Source organism: Haemorhous mexicanus, chromosome 3 (assembly GCF_027477595.1).
Source record: "Haemorhous mexicanus isolate bHaeMex1 chromosome 3, bHaeMex1.pri, whole genome shotgun sequence".
In the NCBI taxonomy this organism is placed as follows: domain Eukaryota; kingdom Metazoa; phylum Chordata; class Aves; order Passeriformes; family Fringillidae; genus Haemorhous; species Haemorhous mexicanus.
The window spans coordinates 49207335-49230029 of record NC_082343.1 but is presented as its reverse complement, the minus strand read 5'-3'; the positions used below and the strand labels follow the sequence as shown (position 1 = coordinate 49230029).

The 22695-nt window shown below is 42.6% G+C and overlaps 1 protein-coding gene across 4 annotated transcripts in view; it reads left to right on the top strand.

Moving 5' to 3' along the window:
* LOC132324997 (SAM and SH3 domain-containing protein 1-like) overlaps positions 1-22695 on the top strand; it is a 529996-nt gene that overhangs the window by 396976 nt on the left and 110325 nt on the right. Inside the window, exon 1 of one of the 4 annotated variants that reach the window (XM_059841717.1) lies at positions 11718-11851. The exons of the other annotated variants lie outside the window; for them this stretch is intronic. Within the exon in view, the coding sequence (XP_059697700.1) occupies positions 11756-11851 (96 nt within the window). The 5' untranslated portion in view covers positions 11718-11755. Of the gene's footprint in view, positions 1-11717; positions 11852-22695 lie in introns of those variants that run through there. 4 annotated transcript variants of the gene reach the window in all.

The following is a 22695-nucleotide window of genomic DNA, read 5'->3' as shown; positions in this document are numbered from 1 at the left end:
TACTCTTACGAAGCACATTGAGTGTGAGATTCTTGGCTTCCTTGTGCAGCAGCCTGTCCCTCTGGCAACTGCCATGCTGAGTCATATCAGTTACATGCTGCCACAGCCACTCTAACGTCTTGTGCAAATGTTAATATTAAAAGCAGGCCAGGTGGTTGCAAACTCTGGGATAGATCTTCAGTTCAAGAGCAAAATATAGGATTTACAAATAGCCTGTATAAAAATTCTCCAGTTTTCCAGGTGACAATGGTTGTTTCTGTGTCACTGTCATGCAAAAGCATTTTCATGTCCTTTGTGGTATCCTTGCTACCTGTAAACTCTAAATCTAACTTGTGGCATTGTATCTTGGCCTTTTGGCATGAGTGCCATTCAGACTCCTTTGGAGTAAGTGCTGGCTTCTGTGCAAAGGACTTCCACAGTCTGGTTTAAAGAATTAAAATGCAAAAAGTATTAAAAAAAAAAAAAAAAAGGAGAAATCTTAACAGGTTATGTAGTCAGCTCCAAGCCCCAGAGCAGCATCCGTTGTACTGAAATAATGGGATGTTGGAAGGCACTCAAGAACAGGTTAGACAGTGATGAAGGCACCACACTGACCCCAGGCAATTAATTCCATTACTTTTATGAACCTTGCTGTTAGAAAGCTTTTTCTAGTGTTTAACTGAACACTGCCCCAGCTGCAATTAAACCTGTTCATTCTTGCCCTATCCCCTATAGATAGAGAAGTTTGTTTTTCTTAGTGAAGGAAACGTTTTACGTATTTGAAAATTATTATCCTGTTCTCTGGCCATCTTCTTTTGTCTTCGATAGAGCATCCTCATTCTTTCAATCTCTGCTTGTAAACATCTCATTTATGTGGTTGTCTTCTATATTTTCTCTCATTAGAAAATGTCAGTCCTGATGTGTAGGGCACACTGGGTCAAAACACAACCCAGAACTCCAGCTGACAGCTTGGGCTTGGTGAGCGGTGCACGTGAGATTGCTACATCTTGCAGGTACTGGGTACTCTCTTGTTCTTCTGTAGCAAGATGACTTTTTTTATGATGCACGTTCAGGAGCTATTTTCAAGCACTCTAGCTGTCATCTGTAAATTTAATAAGCATATTCTCTATTCTACTGGCCAGCCTGTTAATTAAAATATTGAAAAACAGATCCCTGCAAAGCCTCACTCAATATATTTTTCCCCTTTGGTGCCAACCACTGAAAACGAATTGCTGAAAGTGTTTCTTTCAAGCAGTTGTGAACCACCTTATAATGGTATCATCTGTGTTGTAAAAGGTGGAAACCTTATTAAATTCAATATGTATTCCAGCTGCTGCTACTTCTTATCCACTACCAATTATCCTTCAAAGTAGGAAATTGGATTGATTTGACAAAATTAATTCTTGTCAAATTCATTTGGCTGTTTAAAACTCTTACAGGATAATAGGGTAGAAAAAGAAGCATTATATAATTCATGTGTCTTTCCAGCCTGTTGCTTGCCCTCCCTTAGCCTTCTTGAACTCTTATTCTTCATGTGCCCTTATTTATAATTACCATGGCACAGAAGTGAGAACAAGAGATGGAGACAGCAGTCATTATTACTGCCAAAATCCTTGTATCTTGAAGCCAAGTCTGGGTGTTCTTGGATGAAAATGAGCAGGTTTAGCTTACTTGAAACCATCAGGCTCACTAAGTACTCTAATACTGTTTAGCCCTTTGATACTGCCCTGAATTTTCTGTCATACCTAAAGCCTTTTATAATCCTTTCTCATGCATCCATATAAAACAATCCGGCTATTTAACCTCTGTTACCTGTGTACATACACACTTTGGGAAATGGGTGCTAAAATATTTAAAACCTGTTTCTCCCTTGGTGGAATCTATTTGCAGATCAGGATAATACTGTGCATGTTGGGGGTTCATTTGAATAATTTCCTGTTTGCAGACAAACATAAACACTAGCTAGGCAAGTACAGGCAATAGAAAGCATATGTTTAAATCGTGTTTTGTACACTGAAAACTGATTTAAGTAACTATCCGCGAGGATAATTATATTTCCTTTCTATTCATATGAAGTCCATGTCTATTAGTATGTATTTGGAAATGCTAGGAGTTAAAAAGGTATCGCAACACTTGAAGAATGCTTTTAGGAGGTAAGGAATTTGTCTTTTTGACAAATCAAAAGGCAATCTTTTCTTAGATCACTCTGCACATACAGTTTACATATACAAATGTAATAAATAAATAATAATATACAATAATATAATATTTTTTATCTCTGGGAGTTTTAGATTTCTATATAGACCCCTGAAATTTGGTGAGTGATGAAAATTGTCTTCTTACTGTGTGCTTATGTATTCCCTAAATGCCTCGTGTTACCATGGGAAACCTAAGGGCCACATAGGCTTTTCAGACTTCTAGGCAATTGCTCAGATAGCATCATCCATTAAAACCACCCGAAATAATTCATGGAGCTGCAAGTCATGTGAAATTAAGTCATGGATTGTATGTAGCCCAAAGCCTTGTGTGCTCACCACCCATCGCTGCTGCTTCTTCCTCAGTGGTAGGGACAGCAAATATACAGAGTATCCATAAGGTCACTTGGCTTGTCCTTAAGACATAGGGTTACTACTGCTCTTTTTTATATTCCCTTCAGTAATATAGCTACTTTTTTTCATTCCTTTTAATTCCCTCACATATTTTGTCCTCAGTGACACACGACTGAGGACAGTCCGAAATGTCCAGTTTGGATACACAAATAACGTGATTGTTTTATGAGCCGGTATTTCAGGGCTTAAAAACACATACACTTATCTCATTGCCCTGAGTTCCACCCTCTTGAGCTTTCTTCTGCAATCTGGCTTTCCCCTTGGTGCTTACACACCCTTCATGCTTTCAGATAATTGCTGCATCCTTTCCAGTCCCTTTAACCTTCATCTAGCCAAGCAACAGTTGTTTGTTTAAATGTATTTTCACAAATAACATCTTCCCACAGAAGTCAAAAGGAACGTGTGATGCACTTCTGGGATCAAGTGTATTAGTAATTTTCAAAAACCCAAGTCTCAATTACTTTTTGTTAGTCATATGTTGCCACAGGATACACATTGTACTGAAGCAGCATATTTGGCCTTGTAAAACAGAATTGCCTAATTATTAAATCCTTGCAAATGAAAATTCATTTTTTTTCTGAGAACTAGAGCTACCAGCCTACTCTACATATACTTAAACAAAAAAACTTTCCTGTAAAACTTCATCAACATGGAGCCAGTGCAGTAAACTCACTGCCCTCAAGGGCTGTTTTATCATCATTGATGCAGTTGGTTGAGTTGTGGAGGGTAAATTCCTCCCACTCACATCACCACAGTCACAATAATCCTTCTGTTCGTGAACTTCCCAAAATATTTATTGAGAGAATAGCTTGGAGGTATGTTTTCAGCAATGCTTAAGCCTGTTTTCACTTGTCTTTTTTTTTTTTTTTTTCTTTATAATTACATTTTGGGAGGGGGTTGGCCAGTGCTTAAAAGCTAAAGTCTCAGATAGATGGCTTCTTCTCATTTTAATTACTTTGACAGGCACCTCTCCTTTCCAGCTGAGCTACCCTAACTGGAAGCAGCTGCTCCTTGGAATTACTCCCCCTCCTCACTGTGTTGCAGAAGTAACAAGTGTCTCGTGCCCCTTCAATGAATTTATGGACATGAAGTGCGGTGTGGGCCTGCTTGTATAGAGATCTTTCTCTCTTTTCTCTAGGATTGAATGAAGTTTTATGAAGTGAAACGTGCTATTAACAATATAGGGAAAATGAAATCTACAGATTGGATATGATTCTCAATTTCTTTCTTAACTCTCGTTAGAGAGTGCAAAGTAGGTTTTATTGTATTTTTCCATGGCAATTTGAAACTCTGATTTGAGAGAGTCCAGAGTGATTGATGGTACAGCTTGCTGGGCAGTGAAAAATAAGGCTTCTCTGGAGGAGCACAGGCTCTGTGAATCAAGCTTATGCCTGTGTTTACAGCCACAGCTGAAATGAATACTTATCATCTTAACTACATTGTCAGTCTTGTGAACACTCCAGATTTCATCACTGGCTTGATGATTTATTTCACATACTAGCACCTGCAGCCAGTGATGTAAAAATTTCAATTTGCTGCTGTTTTTTAAATAATGGAAATGTAAATTCTGGGTTTTATTTTTCAATAAAAGAATGAAGAGGAAGACCTAAGTGCACCTTAATGACTTAGACAATTGAAGCTGAAGCACCCCAAAAGTCTTACTTTTGAAATTTCATTATATTTAAAATGCAAGTGTAATATTCAGGTCCCTGACATCTGTGATTTTTGAACACTAATCATTACAACAGAAATTGCAACACAACTGCTTTTCTGCTTGCTGTTTAACTGCCATTTGTTTTACCATAAACTCTCTCTTTATGTACACATCTGGGCTTGCTGCATGGCACAAAGGTCAGTCAGGGGCACAGCTCTGATGTGGGGAGGAGACCCCTGTTTTAGTCAGATGTAGTGCTTTGGAGAATGGGCAGAAAGCATTTAAAAGGAAAGATAGGGCAGCTGTTTGAAAAGTGAAACAGAAGAACTGTTTCTAGGGATGGAAGCAAGAGGAGAAGCTCTGGTGATGGAGCAGGAATTACCCCACCAGAAACTGATCTGAAAGAAGAGGTTGAAGCCAGTAAATTGTTGTCCAGTGGCTGCAGGAGGGAGAATTGACCTCAAGATGATGTGAAATGCAAGCAAACATCAGATTGTCACATCTGGTCGCCTGCCTAGCTGAGAGCATCAGGCAGATTTCTTCGATCAGCTTCTGCACTAACCCATTAGGCCCACCTACTCCTTCACTGCTAATATATATATGTGACTTACAACATAGGCTTTAAAAGTGCGAAGCCTAAGCTCAGTTCTGAATCCTTGTGGGACTGAAAGTCAGGCTTTGGTAGGGTCTGTTTTCTACTGGTTCAGATTGGGGATGGGGGGGGGCAGTGTATTAACTTTCAGAGGATCATTTGAGGAAAAATTTTTATTCTGCTATGTTTCATGGCAGTATTTAATTGGTATTGGGGAATGGGTGTTAGGTGAAGCGTGGGGGAGGTGGCTTTTGGATGGATGTGATCCCTTCTGAATGAGGAGCTAAGCAATTCTTCCTCTTTTGTTTTCTTCCAACTGTCTATAGTTGACTTGTTTGGGTCACACGTACTTTGTTGTAATAATATTTTGTTAAGGGCAACTATGTAAAGTTTTCTCTCTATAACAGGCAGATAATATTTTTATTTAAAGATCTGCATTTGCATTTCATGCTTGGTTGCTTTTGCAAATATACAATTAATGAAACTGAAATTACTGAAAGCTCTTGGGTTTCTTTTTCCAGGAAGTATTGCTTTTAAAAATGTTTATTTCCCTTTCAAAGGGAGATGCAATAAGCATCATCTCTGAGGTGCATACATTTTTATCTTAATAATTTGTGCTGGTCACAAAGTGAGCAGTAATATAGGTGTCAGTTTGTGATTGGTCATCTCATCTTACCACAGCTAACTTGGAGTGATACATCAGCACTGAGCATCTCAGAAATACACAGTTGCCACACACTACTCAGTTGTACCTTATGCTATTTTTATTATGTGCTTTAGGATGAGATCATCAGACTCCTTTTCATTAGTAATTTACTAAGAGTTTCAACAAAGGAATCAAAGGACACCACACTTGGAAAAAGGACAGGCTGATGTTCTACTCCCAGTTTTGAGGCTAGCTTTTCACCTTTTTTACTTCCACACTTCTAAAATCATCTGGAAGAAGAGCAGCCAAAGGACACTGAACTAAATATTTCTGTCTCTATGGCCTTTGTAAGTCTCTTACAAAAAAGATTTGTATGCATCCCTTCTAACAGCTGCTTATGAAAATAATTCAATCTGTAGAGCAACCTCCTGTGAATGACAGTGCGGAGACTACCCCTAGATATCTCAAAGGATGCTGAACTCCTTTCTGAAAAAATAATAAAGGTTTAGAAAACATTTTGTAAAAAGTGCTGCAGAAAACTAAGGAAAAAGTAAGCGCTGCTGACAGGAAAAAACAACACATCAAGACTGGTTTTGTGGTGCAGTTGGAGAAGAGGGGATGCTGAGTTTACGTGGAGAAGGCAGAAGTAGCACAGAGAACAAGAGTCTTAGTAATGTCTGGAAAATCTCCAGACAGTGCCTGACATTGTGGGAAGCGGTTGGAGTCCTGATCTGCAGGCACTTCTGGAGTGGCTTGATGTGCACCCAAGCAGGATCGTGGCTGTGGTTTCCCTCACCAGCCATGCTCCAGCTCCCAGAGCCCCTCTGCTGTCTGAGCTAGTGGTACCACCTCGCAGTCAAATGTGATGCTGTGCTCCATGACCGACAGGGGAGCTGGACAGGATATGAGAGGCCTCTTTGGAGCAGGAAGGGAAGGATGTCAACCTTTCCGTTCTCCTTATGAGTCAAAAGATATCCTTCCAGGAGGGCTGTGATGCTTGCTGTGATTAGATTTCCTTATATGATTTGTCATGTAAAGTCACAGTTACTGTATCTTAAATGAAGCCTGACAAGCTTCACAGCCCTACTGTGTCTACTGAGTGTGGTGCTAACCCAAAATATTAAGACTACAGGAATAATCCCACCTCGTAATTTTTTAATCTAGTAAAATACTGATATCTATGAGAATGACAGATTGGGTGTAATGTGCAGAGTTCAGACTTCTATCAGAATAAAGCATTTTGTTGTTCCTAACTCCTTTCTACTGATAGAATTAAACTGATTTAGCTCCATCTGGTTTCTGTTTGGCTTATTAGTGTGCCACTCTCACTGGGATGTGCCACTCTGGTCATGAGGCTGGCAGTAAGACTGGGAGCTGACAGCTAAACCTCTAAAAGAATAAATAATGATTGCTGACTATACAGCATGTAGTATGTGATCTAAATACCATCCATTTTAAAGCCATTGGAAAAGTACTGTCTGTATCACTTCTAAAATCAGGAATATTTTGTTTTCTGTAGTTGTCTAACTGGCAGGTGCAGAAACGTGACCATTTGGAACATATATGATGGATCATGGATGCAGGATGGATCTTGTACAAGCATGAACTGTGAGAGAGTACATTCTAGGAGGGTCTGGGACACTGATAGCCTGTTTGTCAGATCGACTGATGGGTCAGGTTTGTGGGTCCTCATTCTATCCCACGGCAGAGAGCAGTTTTTAAAGCAGCTGCTGGCATGTCTGCTTTCTGTTGGAGAGCAGCTGCTGGCCCCTTTGGCTGACACAGGTGATCTCTACTCCAAAGGACCATGCTACCAGAAATAATACTACTACTTAAACAGTTCTTAAGGAAGAACTTAAGGGGAGAAGTAAAAGAAATTATATTTTAGAAGGGCTTTGGAAAAAAAAAATGTAGCAAGGACAATGGGATAAAATTGTTTTAAGATGGGTCTTGACAAGTTGATGGGATGAAGCCTATAGCCACTAAGAGCTGCATTTCTAGTCAAAGACTGTGATGTGAAGCTTTGTGTGTTTCAATTTGATGACCTTCACCAAGCAGGAAGAGGGAGAGAGCTAAAAGAAGATGCAATCATTGGTAATAGGTGTTCCATTGTAATGTGCTTGTGCTAAGAGTTTTAGGGTTTTGGCAGGTCACCTGCAGGAGCTAGCTGGAATTTTTATTTCTCCCTTTCCCTCCAGCCTCTCTGCATACAATGGCTTGCTTGTTTATTTCTCTGAGGCTTTGATGTTCCTATTTGGACTTGATCTACTGGGAAGGGTGTTGTTAGTGATGTTGAGAAACCTCATGTGTTTTGTTCATGCACGCAGAGTTAATTGCCAGGTCTCTGAGCAGGAAACCATTTCCCTCAGGTCATTTATCAGGAACTCATAAAGTTTGGTGTCCATTTACTCTGTGGAGCATGATCCCCTTTCCAAGGCAACTTTGCATGTAGTTTAAAATTGATATCAAAGTGCTCAAGGTTGTTGATTTCCTGGATTAAATGCCTTTGATGCGGGTGACAACAGTTGTGATAGTCTAGTTATGATAGCGCATGTTGGCTTTTCCAGTTTATTTTGATGCATATTTCAGTTTTTCCCTATTAAATGCTTTGTTGAAACATTTATGTGATGTTGGTGTGAGATGGCACACAGCGCTTTGGAACAGAAAGTTTGTAATTTATTGCCTTAATGACTCAGAGGTTTGTGTTTGAGGTTTGTGCTTTACACAGAGAATGGATTTGTCCTAGTGAAGGCCATCTCTCTAAACCCTCAGTAAAGAAAGGAGAAAGATGAGCTTTTCTATGGCCACCTTAACCTGGAGCTGGGAGTATTCCTCTAGAAGAAAGTCCATCTCTCTTGAATAGACCAGTGCTCTCCAAGTTGGTTAATCCTGCCTGGTTCATATATGTGGGGAACTCATATTAACTTTACACCCACGTGTAGCTGATGCAGTGATAGGAGGACAGGCTCCTATGCACAGTGCATCTGCCATAACTCGGCAGGACTAGATTGACCACATATGTGTCAATTGTTTCCATCTCCTCTTCAGAGATTTGCAGAACAGCCACAGGGAGTTCATAGCCACTCTGCAACACTCTGGGGAATCGTATCAGGATTGCTGCCCTGCTGCCTCGTGCTGCCCTGAAGGTGCACAGTGACCATTTCTTCAAGATTTCTGAAACACACCTGGTCAGAGCTCTTGCAAAATATCATAAACATCTCAGAAAATTGATTAGATTTATTTCTTCCAATAGCCATAGAGAAGTCCAGCACAAGATGCTTTTAGAGAGCAGTCTCTTGTAGATGCTGGAGTTATCATCTAGGCAACTACAGGTAAAACTGCAGAGAAAAACTGTACTCTGACATGCCAAATTTCCAATAATTTGTTATTTTGCAGTAGCAGTTGTAACACAAAATACTGCACTTATAGCTGGGCTTCAAAACCCTTTTAAGATCTGATTTCATGCTTTTTCTAAAACTCCTATACTCTTGTTGCAGCTGATTTTTGTAAAATACTCCTGGGATTTAGTTCTGCAGGACATTGGCTTCATTAAAATAGAGGAACCCTGTCCTATCTAGGAGGGGGTGATTCTACCTGAGAGACGAGCAGGGAATAATTTTAGCATGTCATATTAATTGAATGTCTTGTGAAAGTGGCATGTTTTGAATGTCTGAAAATGCATAAATACTGTAATTGCATGACCACAGAAGATGGTAGCTATTGTAAACGGCCATGGATTTGTTTTCATTCACTCATGTCCATTTGCTTTTAGAGCAACTGCGCCTGGAGTCACGTGATTTTGCAGGATCTTTCTTTCCTTATCTTACTTCTTGAAATCAAAGGCTCTGTGTCTCCAATTAAAGGCTGGGGGGAAGACTGCCATGCATCATACTCCTCTGATGAAAGCTGCTCCCTCCACAGAAGGGATGACATAATGGCTCAGGAAGCAACTCTGGGACCACCACAATTTACAGTCTAGTTTCTGTTACCTGTGTACTGCGAGGCTGAAAAGTGTGGCTATTCAGGGCCTGCTTCTGTAAGTGATGTAATCATCGTTGCACAGAAGCAATGACCTCGGCCGGCAGGGAGGGGCCAGGCAAGTGGGAGTGCTGCCCCTTGCACCTATTTGATCTTTATCTGTTGCTGCCCAAGACACAACACTGAGGGGGGTTAGGCTGTGTGCTGCAGAGTTGTTGTTTTGTTTGTTTGTTTTTCTTAATGTGCCTCTGTCTATAGAAAAGACAAAGTACAGAAGATAGTGTGTATGACGAGCCCAGAATACTTAAATCCTGAGATCAAGTGAGCCTTGTTCAGATATTTTAAAGTAGATTGACATTACTACCGTAAGTGGTTCAACATGAATTTCAGAGGGTCAGTCAGTAAATTACCCCTGAGTAATTAAACCAGTTTTGAGTTATGCAAGCCATCTCAGAGTACCGAGAGACTTCAGTGACACGCCTTTCGTCTCGTACTTCATAGGCTTATAGTTGTGTACAATTTAAAGGTCAATTAGAAGAGATTTTATACCTGGTTTGGGTCTTTCATTATTTCTCATTACTAGTCAAAAAGATGCATTACACAGGGTGTATCCTACATGTGCATCCTAAAGGAGGGTCAGTCATCAGTGGTTTCTTTGCCACTTTCTCTCAGCATAATTTTCTTTCAGTTTTTCTGCCTCTGCTCGCCACCTCCTTTTCTCTGTTCAATTTGTGCTGTTAACCACTCCAGCAAAAGCTGCAGTAACAAAGTACTTAAAAAATGTCTTGTCCCTTTCTTTGTGTGGCAGTTGGTGAGAAAGGAAGTGTTTTGGCCAGCTTTTCTCTCCACTGCTAGCCTACAAACAGAATCTTAGCTTTCAGGACAGAAAAAGAGCATTGTTGAGAACATTTAGAGAAGATGAGTGCAATAACCACACTTTCCTTTATTCATTCTCCAGATACTATTTTTAGCCCTGACAGCAAATGGTATCATTTGTTGCTCCAGCCCTCCCAGGCCACCGGTGCTGTGCCCTCAGAGGGAGCCTTGTCAGCTGTAGGGCTCTGAGTGGGCTGGGGCGAGCCTGGTGCCAGGGGGCCCCAGGGCTGAACAGAGAGCATGGAGGGGAGCACAGGTTCTAGGGCAGGCTCTGAGTTGTGTTTGGGTGGCGCAGGGCATGTGATGTACAGCCCAGCAGTAAGCAGGGCAGGAGGGATGTTGGAGGATTCACTGGCTGCTCAGCTTTGTGAGACCTCAAAATGCTTGGCCAGCATGTGACAGCTGCGTATCCATTAAATACATCACTTTCCCTGCCACCCCAGGCAGACAGGTGCTTCCAATAAATGGTAGCTTGAAAGAGGAGCTTTTCGAGAAGCATCTAAACATTTCAAAGCTTAGGAATGAGCACTAAGAGTAAAGGACTTCCTTGCTGCTGGTCATAGCAGAAGCTGGGAGTGAGGTGTGAGGTGGTGGATAGGCCTTCAGGTCATTCTGCTGACCTCTGCCACTCCTTCTATTCACAGGCAGTGGGGTTTGGCCACTGTTATTTCATGTGCCTTCCACAAGTGCGTGTGTGCGGGCACTTAGCAGTTTCCCAGGTAGAATGCAGGAGCATGGCTGCTGCTGTCTGTAGTAATTATTTAATTTGACCGTAATGGGGATTGGGGGTGGTACCGGGGAGCATGAGGCACAGACGTAGGGCAGGCAGCATTCTCACAGTCCCGCCCCAAGGGCGATAGGTGACGGACCACCGCTCCTCAGGAGAATGATGGGGTCCCGGTAGCCAAACTCTAAACCTGAACCAACAGGGTGCCCCTTGCCCTGCCGGCCGTGCGAGGCGTGCGGCTGACACCTCTTCCCAGAGAGTCTTTCCCGGGTGTTAAGAAAGCGCTGCTGCCTTGACTGCTGGAGCTCCTGGCGAGGCACCGGCACGGGGGTAACGAGAATGGCGACAACAAGAGCTACGCCGGCGACCACAAGTGTCCCGACACCGCTCTTGACTTTTGGGGTGCGTTCAGCCGCCGGGGCGGCGCTGGGCCCTTTGTTGCCGCCCTGGGGCGGCCACATGTGCCGGGCGAGCGCCCGGGCGGGCGAAGGAGGGGTTTTGGGCCGCAGCGGCACCGCCGGCTGCTCTGTCGTTGGGTCGAAAGTTGAGGGGCGGCGGCGGCGGGGCCGTCCCGCGGTGTCCCGGGGCGGGCCGGAGCGGGAGCGGGGCGGGGGAGGATGGCGGGGCGGGGCGGGCCGGCGGCGGCGGCGGCGGCGGCGGGGAGCCGGCGTTGATCCGACGGCCGGGCCGGGGCATGGAGGGGGAGCGGGCGGACGGCCCCGCCGCCCCGGCGGACAGCGGCACGTCGGAGGTGTTCGCCCAGCTGTGGGCGGACGTGATGGGCATCCTGGTGAGTGTGGTGAGGACGGGGTCTGCCACCGGGGTGGCCGTGGGGGCAGCCTGCCGCGGGACGAGGGGTTGGGATGGGGGGATGGAGATGCTGCGGAGCGTTCGCCGGGTCTTCCCGGCACCTGCTGCGGAGTTTGCCCGTGTTGGAGCGTGCTCGCCCTGTGCGGGCGCGTACGTCCCAGAAAAAACTAACTTCACGGGCAAAGCCCTGGGTTGTGTCGGTGACCGCCTGCATCGCGGCTCTGGAGTAGGGCTCTTTGGGCTGTCGTGGTGGAAGGGGCGGAAGGGGAGCGCCGAGCACCGCCAAGGAGCCGGTCTGTGCAGGGGCTGCCCGCTGCCCGCCCCGGGGAGCGCTGGTTCAGCCGGATCAATGGGCGCATTGTCCCCTCGCTGGCCCGGCGTGCCGCCGATACGGGGCACTTTGGGCTGAAGGCGGTGTCGCTGCAGCCTTTACACCTCCCGCACGCGTTTCGGGGTGAAGCCCCGCGCGGGGCGGGCGCTGCCCCGGGGTCCCCGGGCACGGCCGCCAGGCCCGCAGCGCTCCCGGGGCCCCGCGGCACTCCCAGGCGCCGGCTCTGGAGCTCTTACTGCCGGTAGTTTTTCGGAGACGAGTTGCTCGGTTACGGCCCGTGGAGTTTCTGCGCCGGTGATCTTCTGAGGAGCGACTAATCCTCGTAATTCACTAGTTACAGACAAAAGAGATGGCCCCAGTAACGAGGGCTCAAGGAATTACGTTTAATGGGCACGTAGCGTACCGACAGGACGGACTGGATGGCAAACAGTAAAAATACAGGAAGAGTCAATCCTTTATTTCTACTTGCAGTGAGAGAATAATATTTACTTTAGTTGCAAGATGATAATTACTGCAGAGGACTGCCACTCAGCAAAAAAACAAATACTAACGTTATATATGTACTGGAGCTGGCAGCCTTCCAGTGATACAGGAATGTGGTAATCAACAGTGGAGTGCCTGTTTATTAATTTTAAAAGCAAATGAATAGGCTTGATGCGTGTTAGTTTTTGTTGTTAACATTTAACCAGCAGACACTCAAGAATATTATTAGAAATACTTTTTGGAAAACTGCCATGGAACGTAATGAATGGTAAACCCATAGGATGTAATTCAGAAGAAATGTTATAGAATTGAACAGAGAATTTAATTAGCATTTTATGCTGCATTTTTTTATGACATGGATTTTATTGTTAATATTCAAAGTCAGGTTCAAAAACCTGTCTTATTCCTTTTCTTCGTAGAAATTCTCCATTGACTTGATGTTCAGTCTTATAGCACCCAACTGGGTACACTTTTTCACTGTTAATGATTTTAATCTTAGAATGCAAGAAGAGTCAGTTCTGCCAGTTTGTAAGGAGCACACAGTTGGTACTTTATGAACAGTCTCTTTCTGTCTTTTTCTGGCAGGTTTCAGTACTGCATTTAGTAAGAGCAAAGTGCTATTGGATGCCTGGGAAGGAGTTTTTGAGGAGGCCAGACCAGCAGCCTAGCATGCTGAAGCTCAGGGCAGAAAAAGATCTGATTGTCACACAACTAATAATTTGAATAGGTTTCTTTTGGCAATACGAGCTAGTTTCCTTCCTGGGAAAACAGGGCTACTTAATTATTATTTGTCTTCTAGTAAAACTATGCTAAAATAATTTGTCTTAGAGTTGGTCAGCTTTACAGAAAGGAATCATCTGCTGATTATGAAGTTGCTGGTTTATATCAGTTGCAAACATCGCCCAGCCTTATTAGCATTTCTTGCTTCAGTGTTTTGTGTTGCAACACAATTACAAATGAAAAGATACCTTGTGTTGGGGCTCCTATAAGAGGGAAGACAGAAGTTCTCACTGCATGCTGTCAGTTTTATTCAGATGTAGACTTTTAAAGAGTTTCTAGTCTTTCAGGCTGCAAAATAAGGTCCTAATATGAACTGAGTATAAATTTACTTAGTGCTCTGTCCTTATTTGAAGGCAAGGAAAAGGTAGCTCCAATGCCATTTCTACTGCTCATCTTGTGGTACATTGAGCTTTGTTTCTTTCAAACCTGTGCTGCAAAAGGCAAGCAGTGAACTGGAGTTGTGGCTTCCAAATGGGAGTCAGTAGCTGGTTGGTTGTAGTCCATGATGCCCCATCAGTGGCCTGTGGAGCTGGCTTACTTCTTTTGCATTGTCAATTATGTGAGAGCATGGGTCTTAATTTCCTGGGATCTGTGGCAGTTCATGACTCAAACTGTCTGGGGAGCACAGATGTAGACACCAGGGTGATTCACAGGGGATGGCTCTGTAAATGAAAAAGTTGGTGCAGTGATATGCTGGCTGGGTTGGCCCTGCAACAGCCTAGAATCTACCAAAGGAATGCATTATCAGAGGGAGAGAGGCAGGAGAGAAAAGCCAAGATCGTTCTTGTAAGACTCCCACCTGCAGTGCTCCATCCAGCTCGGGGGTCCCCAATACAGGAAAGGACATGGACCTGTTAGAGCAAGTCCAGAGCAAGGCTGCCGAGATGGTCAGAGGGATGGGACATCTCTCCTGTGAAGGAAATGCCAAGAGATTGGAATTGTTCTGCCTGGAGAAGAGAAGGGTTCAGGGTGACCTAGTTGCAGATTTCTAGTACCTGCAGGGAGCCTACAACAAACATGAAACTTCTTACTAGAGCGTGTATTGACAGGACATGGGGGAGAAGCTTTAAACCAGTAAAGGGTAGATTTAGATTAGATATTAGGAAGAAACTCTTTACTGTGAGGGTGCTTAGGCACTGACACAAATTGCCTGAAGTTGTGGGTGCCCCATTCCCATAAGTGTTTAAGGCCAGCTTGGATAGGGAGCTCTGAGCAAATTGGTCTAGTGAAAGGTGTCCCTGCCCATGGCAGGGGTGTTGGAATTAGATGATCTTTAAGGTCACTTCCAACAGACACCATTCTATGATTCTGTGATCTTGGAAGGAGAAAACTAGAATGAAATTTAGAAAGAAGGTGATTATCGGATATTTGTTGATGGAATGAAAGAGAAAAATGCATTCTTAAGCCATGATTGCAGGATGATGCAGGGTGGAAAGAACCTCAGGCAGCATCTAGCCTATCCTCAAGCTGAAACAGGGAGAGCTCTGAGATCAGGTGAGGTTGCCTGGGGCTTTACTCTGTTGTGTCTTGAAAACCTCCAAGGACAGAAACTGCACAATCTCTCTGTGCAGCCTGTTCCAGCAATTTGCTGTCCTAATGGTAAAAATGGTGTTTTTCATAGAAGTGATAAAATGCCCGATTCTTCCCTCCCTATACTGAGAAGTTAGAGCAGTGGGGAGGAGGAGGGAAAGGTGTTGTCTTCCTCCTAGTGGCCCTGCTGGAAGCCTTGTGGAGTGTGGTGGTGTCTGCTCTAGGTGCTGAATTAGGAGGAGAGGCCATAGTGTCAGCCCAGCTGGTATTCAGTACTGAAGTTACTTGAAATACAAATTGAGCCCCCCTCCATATTTATATGGATAAATATATTTCATTGTTTCTGTAGTTTTAGTTGTGTTCCTCAAAATAGGACCTCATTAGGAGGAACCTGTGATGGCAGATCCCAGGTCTGGAGGGGAAGCAAATAATTGTAAAGTGCTTCTTGTAAGGAGCATATTTTATGGCCTTTGAAGTCACTTAATAGCCCTATACTTGATAAATACTGGGTGTGTTCTTGCAGCTGTACTAGGTTTTGCTGAAGTAAATGTGTTTTTTCTCTTTTGCACTTTTCTCATGAAATATTCCATAGGTGCAGCTGTGGTATAAGCATCTCAAGCTATTTGTGCTGTTAATGGAGCTTGCTAGATAACAAAATTGTACCCAAAAAGCTTTCGCTTAGTCTGTAGCAAGCACATGCTGGAATGTACTGGATAATTATAATTTTCAGTGTTTCACAGCAACAGTGGATGTTGGAAGTGTATTAATGTTTTAGAAAGAGATGGACTGTGAGTAGTAATAAAGAAATTATCTGCATTGCCAAAACTGAATGCTATGAAAAGGGTTATTTTTGGTATAGAATCATGTATTGATGTGGTGATAGCAAACTCTTTGTTTGCTGTGTAAAGGTCTAAAAGTTTGTATGTTATGAGATCTGAGAACAAATTTTAATATGAAATTAAAATCAGTAACTTCATCCTTTTAAAGATGTGCTTTCAAAACATGGGCTATTGACCTTAGTACAGGGAAGTCATTCCAGTGCCCCTCTTGTTTATGCCAAGTTCTTCCTTTGTATATACATAGGAGAGATATCTAGGTCAAATCCTGACATTAATGAAATCACTGGCAAAACTGATCAATTGTAACAGGAGTTTCACTAAAGAAAGTGTCTTATTTGTGTGAGGAGATTTTGTCTTCCATGGCCAAGATGCTAAACATACAACAGAACTTGAAAGAGATGCCACAGAATTAGAAGTCTTTCCAGCTTTTTATTTCACAGCAGTAGCTAGTTTCTTGTTTCAAACTACTGAATCAATTATAACAGCTGAAACAAAATAAAATTATTTCTTTTTCAATAGTATTTTGCAGTTATGCTGAGAGAAAACCAGTCCTTTCCCACCATCTGCTCTTAGTTGAAGAGAACAGAGTGTTTTGAGGACAATAAAGTTCACTTGGCTACCAAGAGCCCTCCTATTTACATATATAATCTATCTTGGTCTCTGTGTTTAAGTGACTATTTGAATTTCTTATCAAAGTAATAAAGAAAAAAACCAAAAGAGAAAAAGATGCCAGCTGATAATGCTGCTGTGATAACATGTAATTGGATGCTGGCTAACATACTTTGGGAAGAGGAATTTGATATTAAGCCAGGGAGTCTGGGTATCTGGAAGGATCAGGGAAGTAGATCCCCAACTGATAAAAGCAGTTGTAGAACTGCCAGGAGGAGTTGTGGCAGCTAAGACCAGCCCAAGGTTTCTTCCAGGATTGCTTTTCCTTAAACCCTCATTAAATAACTGTAGCCTCTTATGGAAATCACTGCACTGCTGCTCTCTCAGTTTCTCATTGGGTGACTCTGTTTTTCTGGTGTCAGATTGGCACCAAAAGGCCACTCCAGCTGAGATCATAGACACTCAGCACAGCTCTGTGGAAATGTGCAGGTAAATGAATAGCTGCTACAGGTAGATATGCTTTTGAAAATGCAATATACTTGTTTTTTATTATTTGTATTGATGACATGTCAGCATAGTGCCTGTGGCACTGTGTAGTTAACTCAAAACGCGCTGTGGGACATTCTGATTCAAAACGTTTTTGTTCCGACTTCTATTTGGAGCACATTTTCTAAAGCATATCCCACTTGCAACAATAAGGATAAACCCAGAAGGCCTGTTCTCTGCTTTCAAACTGGCAGATATTATTTTTTCTATTTTACAAAACCATGGAGGGTATTTTGCTTTCAAATAAAGAAGTCAAAAGAGAGAGTGACTGGCTGTCAGTTTAGGTGTTGTATTCAATTTTATAATTTAAGCTTAACCTGTTGCATCTCCTTTGCCTTTCCAAGAAATGTTGTGCCTAGCAATGCTAATCCCTTTATGAGGAAAGACAGCTCACAGAGATAACCTTTGGTCTAGGCTTTTCCTTGCACGTCAGGGCACATAAAACAGATGTCTCGATCAGAGAGTTTAGTCCCCATAAGACCCTACACCATGAGGAGTGATAAGAGCTTTTGGTTCTGGTGCCTTCTTCATTCTTTCTTGAAAGCAAATTCTTCTTCTTGCTGATTTGCTGTGAATACCAACTTGGAAATACTCTTTTTCTTCATACTTTTTTTATCTTTTGAAAGTCAGTCAACCAAGCTCTCTCTGTTTTTTAAGAGCAGTGAAATACAAGGTTACTAGAATTTGCCCGTAATGATGCTTTCTTCCTTTTGTGAATATGAAAATAATGACAATCTCTAGGGAGAAAGAAAATGTGAAAACTGATGTGGAAAAATAAAAGGTGTTGCACATGAGCACTTAAAGGACTTTTATTACATGGAATGCAATCTACTATGCTGCTCATGTTGGCTACCATTTTCTACAGTCAGGTGAAAACTTCTTATTTTTAGTGCATCTTAGAGCAAATGACATTTTACAGGAGCAGGTAATGATTAGTTTAACTTAGTCTGATGCTGTGTACAAACCTGTGTAAATTAGTGCTGATTGTATAAAGTGCTGTGCAAACAGGAGCAGAGTGGAGGGACTGGGGCACAGAAATGGAGCACAGGGTCACTGCTGGATGTGGCACAGGGCCAAGGGACAGAGGGAACAGTGAGTGCCCAGGGCAAAGCAGTTTGAGTCAGATTGTCTCCTTCCAGACCTGGGTTGAACTGTTCCAGTTTTGGCCCTGGGCTATGCTCCTTCAGGATTTTTTCCCCTGCAGAGGTGGCATTGTGAAGGAGAGGGTGCTCAGTGCTCGTGCTCCCAGCCCTGTTTCCTGCACCTTTCTGGGTCACCCTCTTGTCATTTGGAATCTCTGCTTGTAGCTTTTCCTTCATGCAGCAGCCCAGGCCTCCTCCTTTTCTGCTCAGCCTGTTGTGACAGTATTAATGGCCATAGAATACACACTGTGTTCGGACTTTAGGAAGTTCAGAAACAAAGGAGGAATAGGAATTACTTTGAATTTACACCCAGCAAAGTGATTTGTCACAATACCTGTTTAACATTGGATGCTGCTAACAATTTTCCTCTTGGTGATTGCTTGATACAGCTGATGACTTATGAACCGCCTGGCATTATTAGTGGTGGGAGGAGGAGGAAGGTGCTTGTGGCTGCAGGGATGCTGAGGTGGCTTTGCAAGGGGATCTGGATTCCATGTTTTTCATTGAGAAAATGGGCAATAGGAGGAAATTGGGTTTTGTATGCGCAAGTTTAAAAATCAGATTTCTGCTACAAAAACATGTTCCCCCTTAAAATATATGTGGATGTGTTGTGTGATAAGGTAAAGAGATGGGAAGGGGTTTTATTTCTGCCTGACATCAAGAGACATCTCATTGACAGGGAAAAATTACAACACCTTTTGAGCACAAAGGTTCACAACACAGATTTCCATTATTGAAAACAACTACATTAAAACTAAAAGGAGCTACCTGTGCTCTCTCCTCCCACAGTGCAGTTGCTGTGGTGTGGGTCAGGTGTGGGCATGGTGGCTCTGCTTTCATCTTCTTGAGGCAAGGGGAACGTTTTTCCTGGCTTATGGTAATAGCAGAACTTTTTTGTCTACTGTAGTGTTTTGAAACATAGACTTAAAATGTACCAGGTTTATTTGAACTGAGATTAGTGTAATAAAATACTTGATGGTGTAGGTTCTAACGACACCTGTATAAGCATTTCTGAGGTACATACTAGTTTTAGAGGCATGTTTCCTATGAAGAGCTGAAGAGTGGGGATTGTATAACCTATCTGGAAAACAGTTTTAAGCAGGGTGTAGCTGGAAAATTGGATGGACAAGCTTAAGTGTATAATACAATCGTGATTTATAAATCACACTTTCAGGCTTTTTATTAGAAAGCCATACAATAAATTGGAGAACTGGTTTCTAATATCCGTGTCACAATCTGAGTGTGATATGGTTGGAGTGCTGTTGCGGATCTGCTCTCCTTCAAGCCCATTAGACTTTGGTGATTTGACTTCCCTGTGGCCCTGCATGGACATGGGGATATGCTCTTGACATCAGTTTGCATCATCAGGCCTCCAGATGAAGATGTGTCGTTTCATGTGTGTGGGTAAACAGACACCGTGAAGGTTACAAGCATGGTAATACAGTTATCTAGAATATTAATACATCCTTTTATGTTTCATTATTGTCACTGTATTTATAATGATATACAGTGCTTTTTGCTCTTTGTAGGTTACAGCCTACTAACATTTAATCTCACAGTGTTCTCCACCTGGACTGTGTTCTTTGTGCGTGGGAGTGTGTGTAAAGGAGATTAGGTAACTGTTTAATATAATAATAAAAGCAATGCTTTGAAAGCTTTGCAGCAAGTGTGATGAGAGCTGATAGATGATAGTGGAAACAGTACCATGCTTGTTACAAAATTAAATTCAGAGTACATGAGAAATCTCTTGGTTGTGAGATGCTCCTAACCCTCTCACCTGCAACTGAAGATGCTTTGTGCAGTGCTGGTAGGTATGATGAAAACAAAAGATAAACAAAAGATAAGGGTCTACTTTCTGCACTGTTTACATAAAAACTTCAGGAGCCTAAGGCATGAGTTTATTTATAGTGAAGCAGTGTGTGGCCTGTAGGCTTTTAAGAAAAAAGGAAAATGCATCTTTTGTTGTTCTTTCATAAATTCAGTTGAGTTGAGCCTCCTGCCCCTTTCAATGCCAGCACCAGTCTGACCCTGCTCTGCAGAGCTTGCTCTTTGCTTGACTGCAATCCCAGCACAACTCGATGGAGGAGACATGAGAGCTCCTTGCACTATGGTGGCACTGTTAAAAGTTCTGTCAGCGAGTGCACATCCACAGCTGGAGCTTGGATGAAAACATGTGCTAGAGCTGATTGCATAGCATTACATTGCACTTCAAAAAAAAAAGCATTTTAGGCTTTTAAAGAATTCTGCTTGCCAGAGTAGTATCTTGTGAGTCATAGTATATACCTTTAGAAATGATATATCACTGGTGAAGAATCTGTGGGTTTTACACATTTTACACTTACAGGGATGTTTGGATGTTTGTGTTCTGCCTATTTATTATCTCTGTTTATCCACATCTGTTACAGTTCTGAAACATTTTCCTTCTCTTTTGATTCTGTGCTTGCTGCTTTCCAGCAGACACGTGCTGCATATTGCAACTCAGGCAAAAGGGGTTTTTGCACCAGAAATTTCTAGTGCAATCCTAAGGATGGAGTGCAAATTGAAAATATTTATTTTCTATTGCTAAACTAAGAGTAATCTCCTTTTACCATCCACATCAGACATATTGTTATCAATATAATTGCACAGGATTAACGCAGCCTTCAGTTATACAGAATAATATTTAATACTTGTGAGTTCTGGAGCTTTAGTGGTTGGCCACTTTAGGGCAGTAGGTCTGAAAGCTGATGAAAAATCCTTTGCACTTGAACTGCAGTTTATAATCTCTGAGGACGAAAATAAGAAAAATCCTGTTTTATAAATAAACATGTTTGTATTTATACATAATATCCACCAACACTTGGAGGTTGTGATTTCCACTCCATTATTAGGTTTCTTTCCCACCTCAGAATTCATAAATAACCATTGTAAAACAGGAAGAGGTGTGGGCATGTTGTATGTCAGTTGTGGTTCCTGTCTTCAAGTTTCCATCTTCAAGATGATTGTATGTTTACGCTTTAAAAACACAATGCTTCAGAGTATTTTTGGGGATATATCATATTTTATACAGAGGCTGAAGAAAGAATTCCCAGTGCAACATTTTATCAGAGGACTGGTAACGATACTGTGCTTCAAAACCAAAAAACCTGGTAGGGAGAGGAAATTTCTAGAGGAAATTTTTCTTCTGAGGTTTGCAGGAAAGATCTGGGGTTTTTTCTTGTTTAATCGGTGGAGACTGCTCTGTTGTAGGTAGTGGAAAAGGACTGGCCCTCCTTAATAATTGTTTTCCTCTCTAGTTACACTTACCTTTATTCTGAGGGGTTTACAGTGAGACAAGAAATGGAGTCTAATCCTGTGCAGTCCCGCTCCACTGCGGTGCCGTGTACTAATGAGTGCTGAATTGAGGGGACGCCGGGATGTTTCAGTTCAGTGAGGTGTACTGTTTCCTGCTCAGCCCAAACCCAGCAATGCATTGTTTAGATTTTGTATCAGGGAGTGAGTATATATGTGCAGAGGGATAAACTTTCTAAAACCTAAACTTTGTAAAACCTAAGCTTTGCATGATAGCTATCTAAACTCAGGAAGTTAACAGGGAACACAAGGTCAAGGACCTCACCAAAATCACTGGCATGATGGTGATGATGAAGAATAGCTTCATACCACATGTGGTGTGTGGTCACACATAAATGAGAAGGGAAAGGGATACTTCTGCATATCCTTGTTATCCTAGTCATGATGAGTCTCACTGGATTTGTTTAGTATGGAGCTTGAGTTCCTTAATACCAAAAGTAGGAGGAAAAAAAAAAGAGGTGAATTTTCTCACTGTTGCTTTTTCTCTCTGATGGATTGGTACTTTCTTCAAGTAATCTTTGCCAAGTTACTTGTGGGTTTTAATCTTTGTCTCGAGTGTACATAGAATACAAAAGATTGTACAAATCTTCATTTTTCATCTGCCAAACCTAATAACTACTGCAGAATGCTTACAGATAGTTTATTATTTTTTAAACTGCCAAGAAAGAGAGAGGAAAGGGGGATAAAAAGGTATGTTAACTGCTGCTGACCCTTCTGCCTTTCTTAGGCAGATCTGTTGCTGGGGGAGCTTTGAACAGTTTACAAAACAAAAAAATTAAAAAAGAGCAAAACAGGGTTTTTTCTCCAGACCGATGCCTGTCTCATATACAGGGGAAACAGAGGATGGCAGGGGATGGAGGTGCAGTGAGTCAGTATCCAGAGTTGTATTTCTGTGGCCGGAAAAGTGAGAGGAGTCCCAGCTGAGAAGGGTAACTTGCAACTGCTAGGAAGAGGGATTTAGAAGGATCATGTGAAAGGAAGAATTGCCACCTTCATGGCAGGAAATGGCTGGAGCACGGGACATTGGCTGGGGAAGGTCAGTGTGCAGGCTGACTTCCTGGAGACCCAGAGGAGGTGCCTGAATGGTGTGGACGTCAGGGAGCACGTGGGAAATAAATAATGGACATTTAAGCTTGGTTTAGAAATGAAAAGACTTATTTCAGGCACCGAGTAGGGATATCATAGTGCAAAGTAAGCCTTCATGTCTAGTTGGTCACACCTTGTTTTGTTTTTG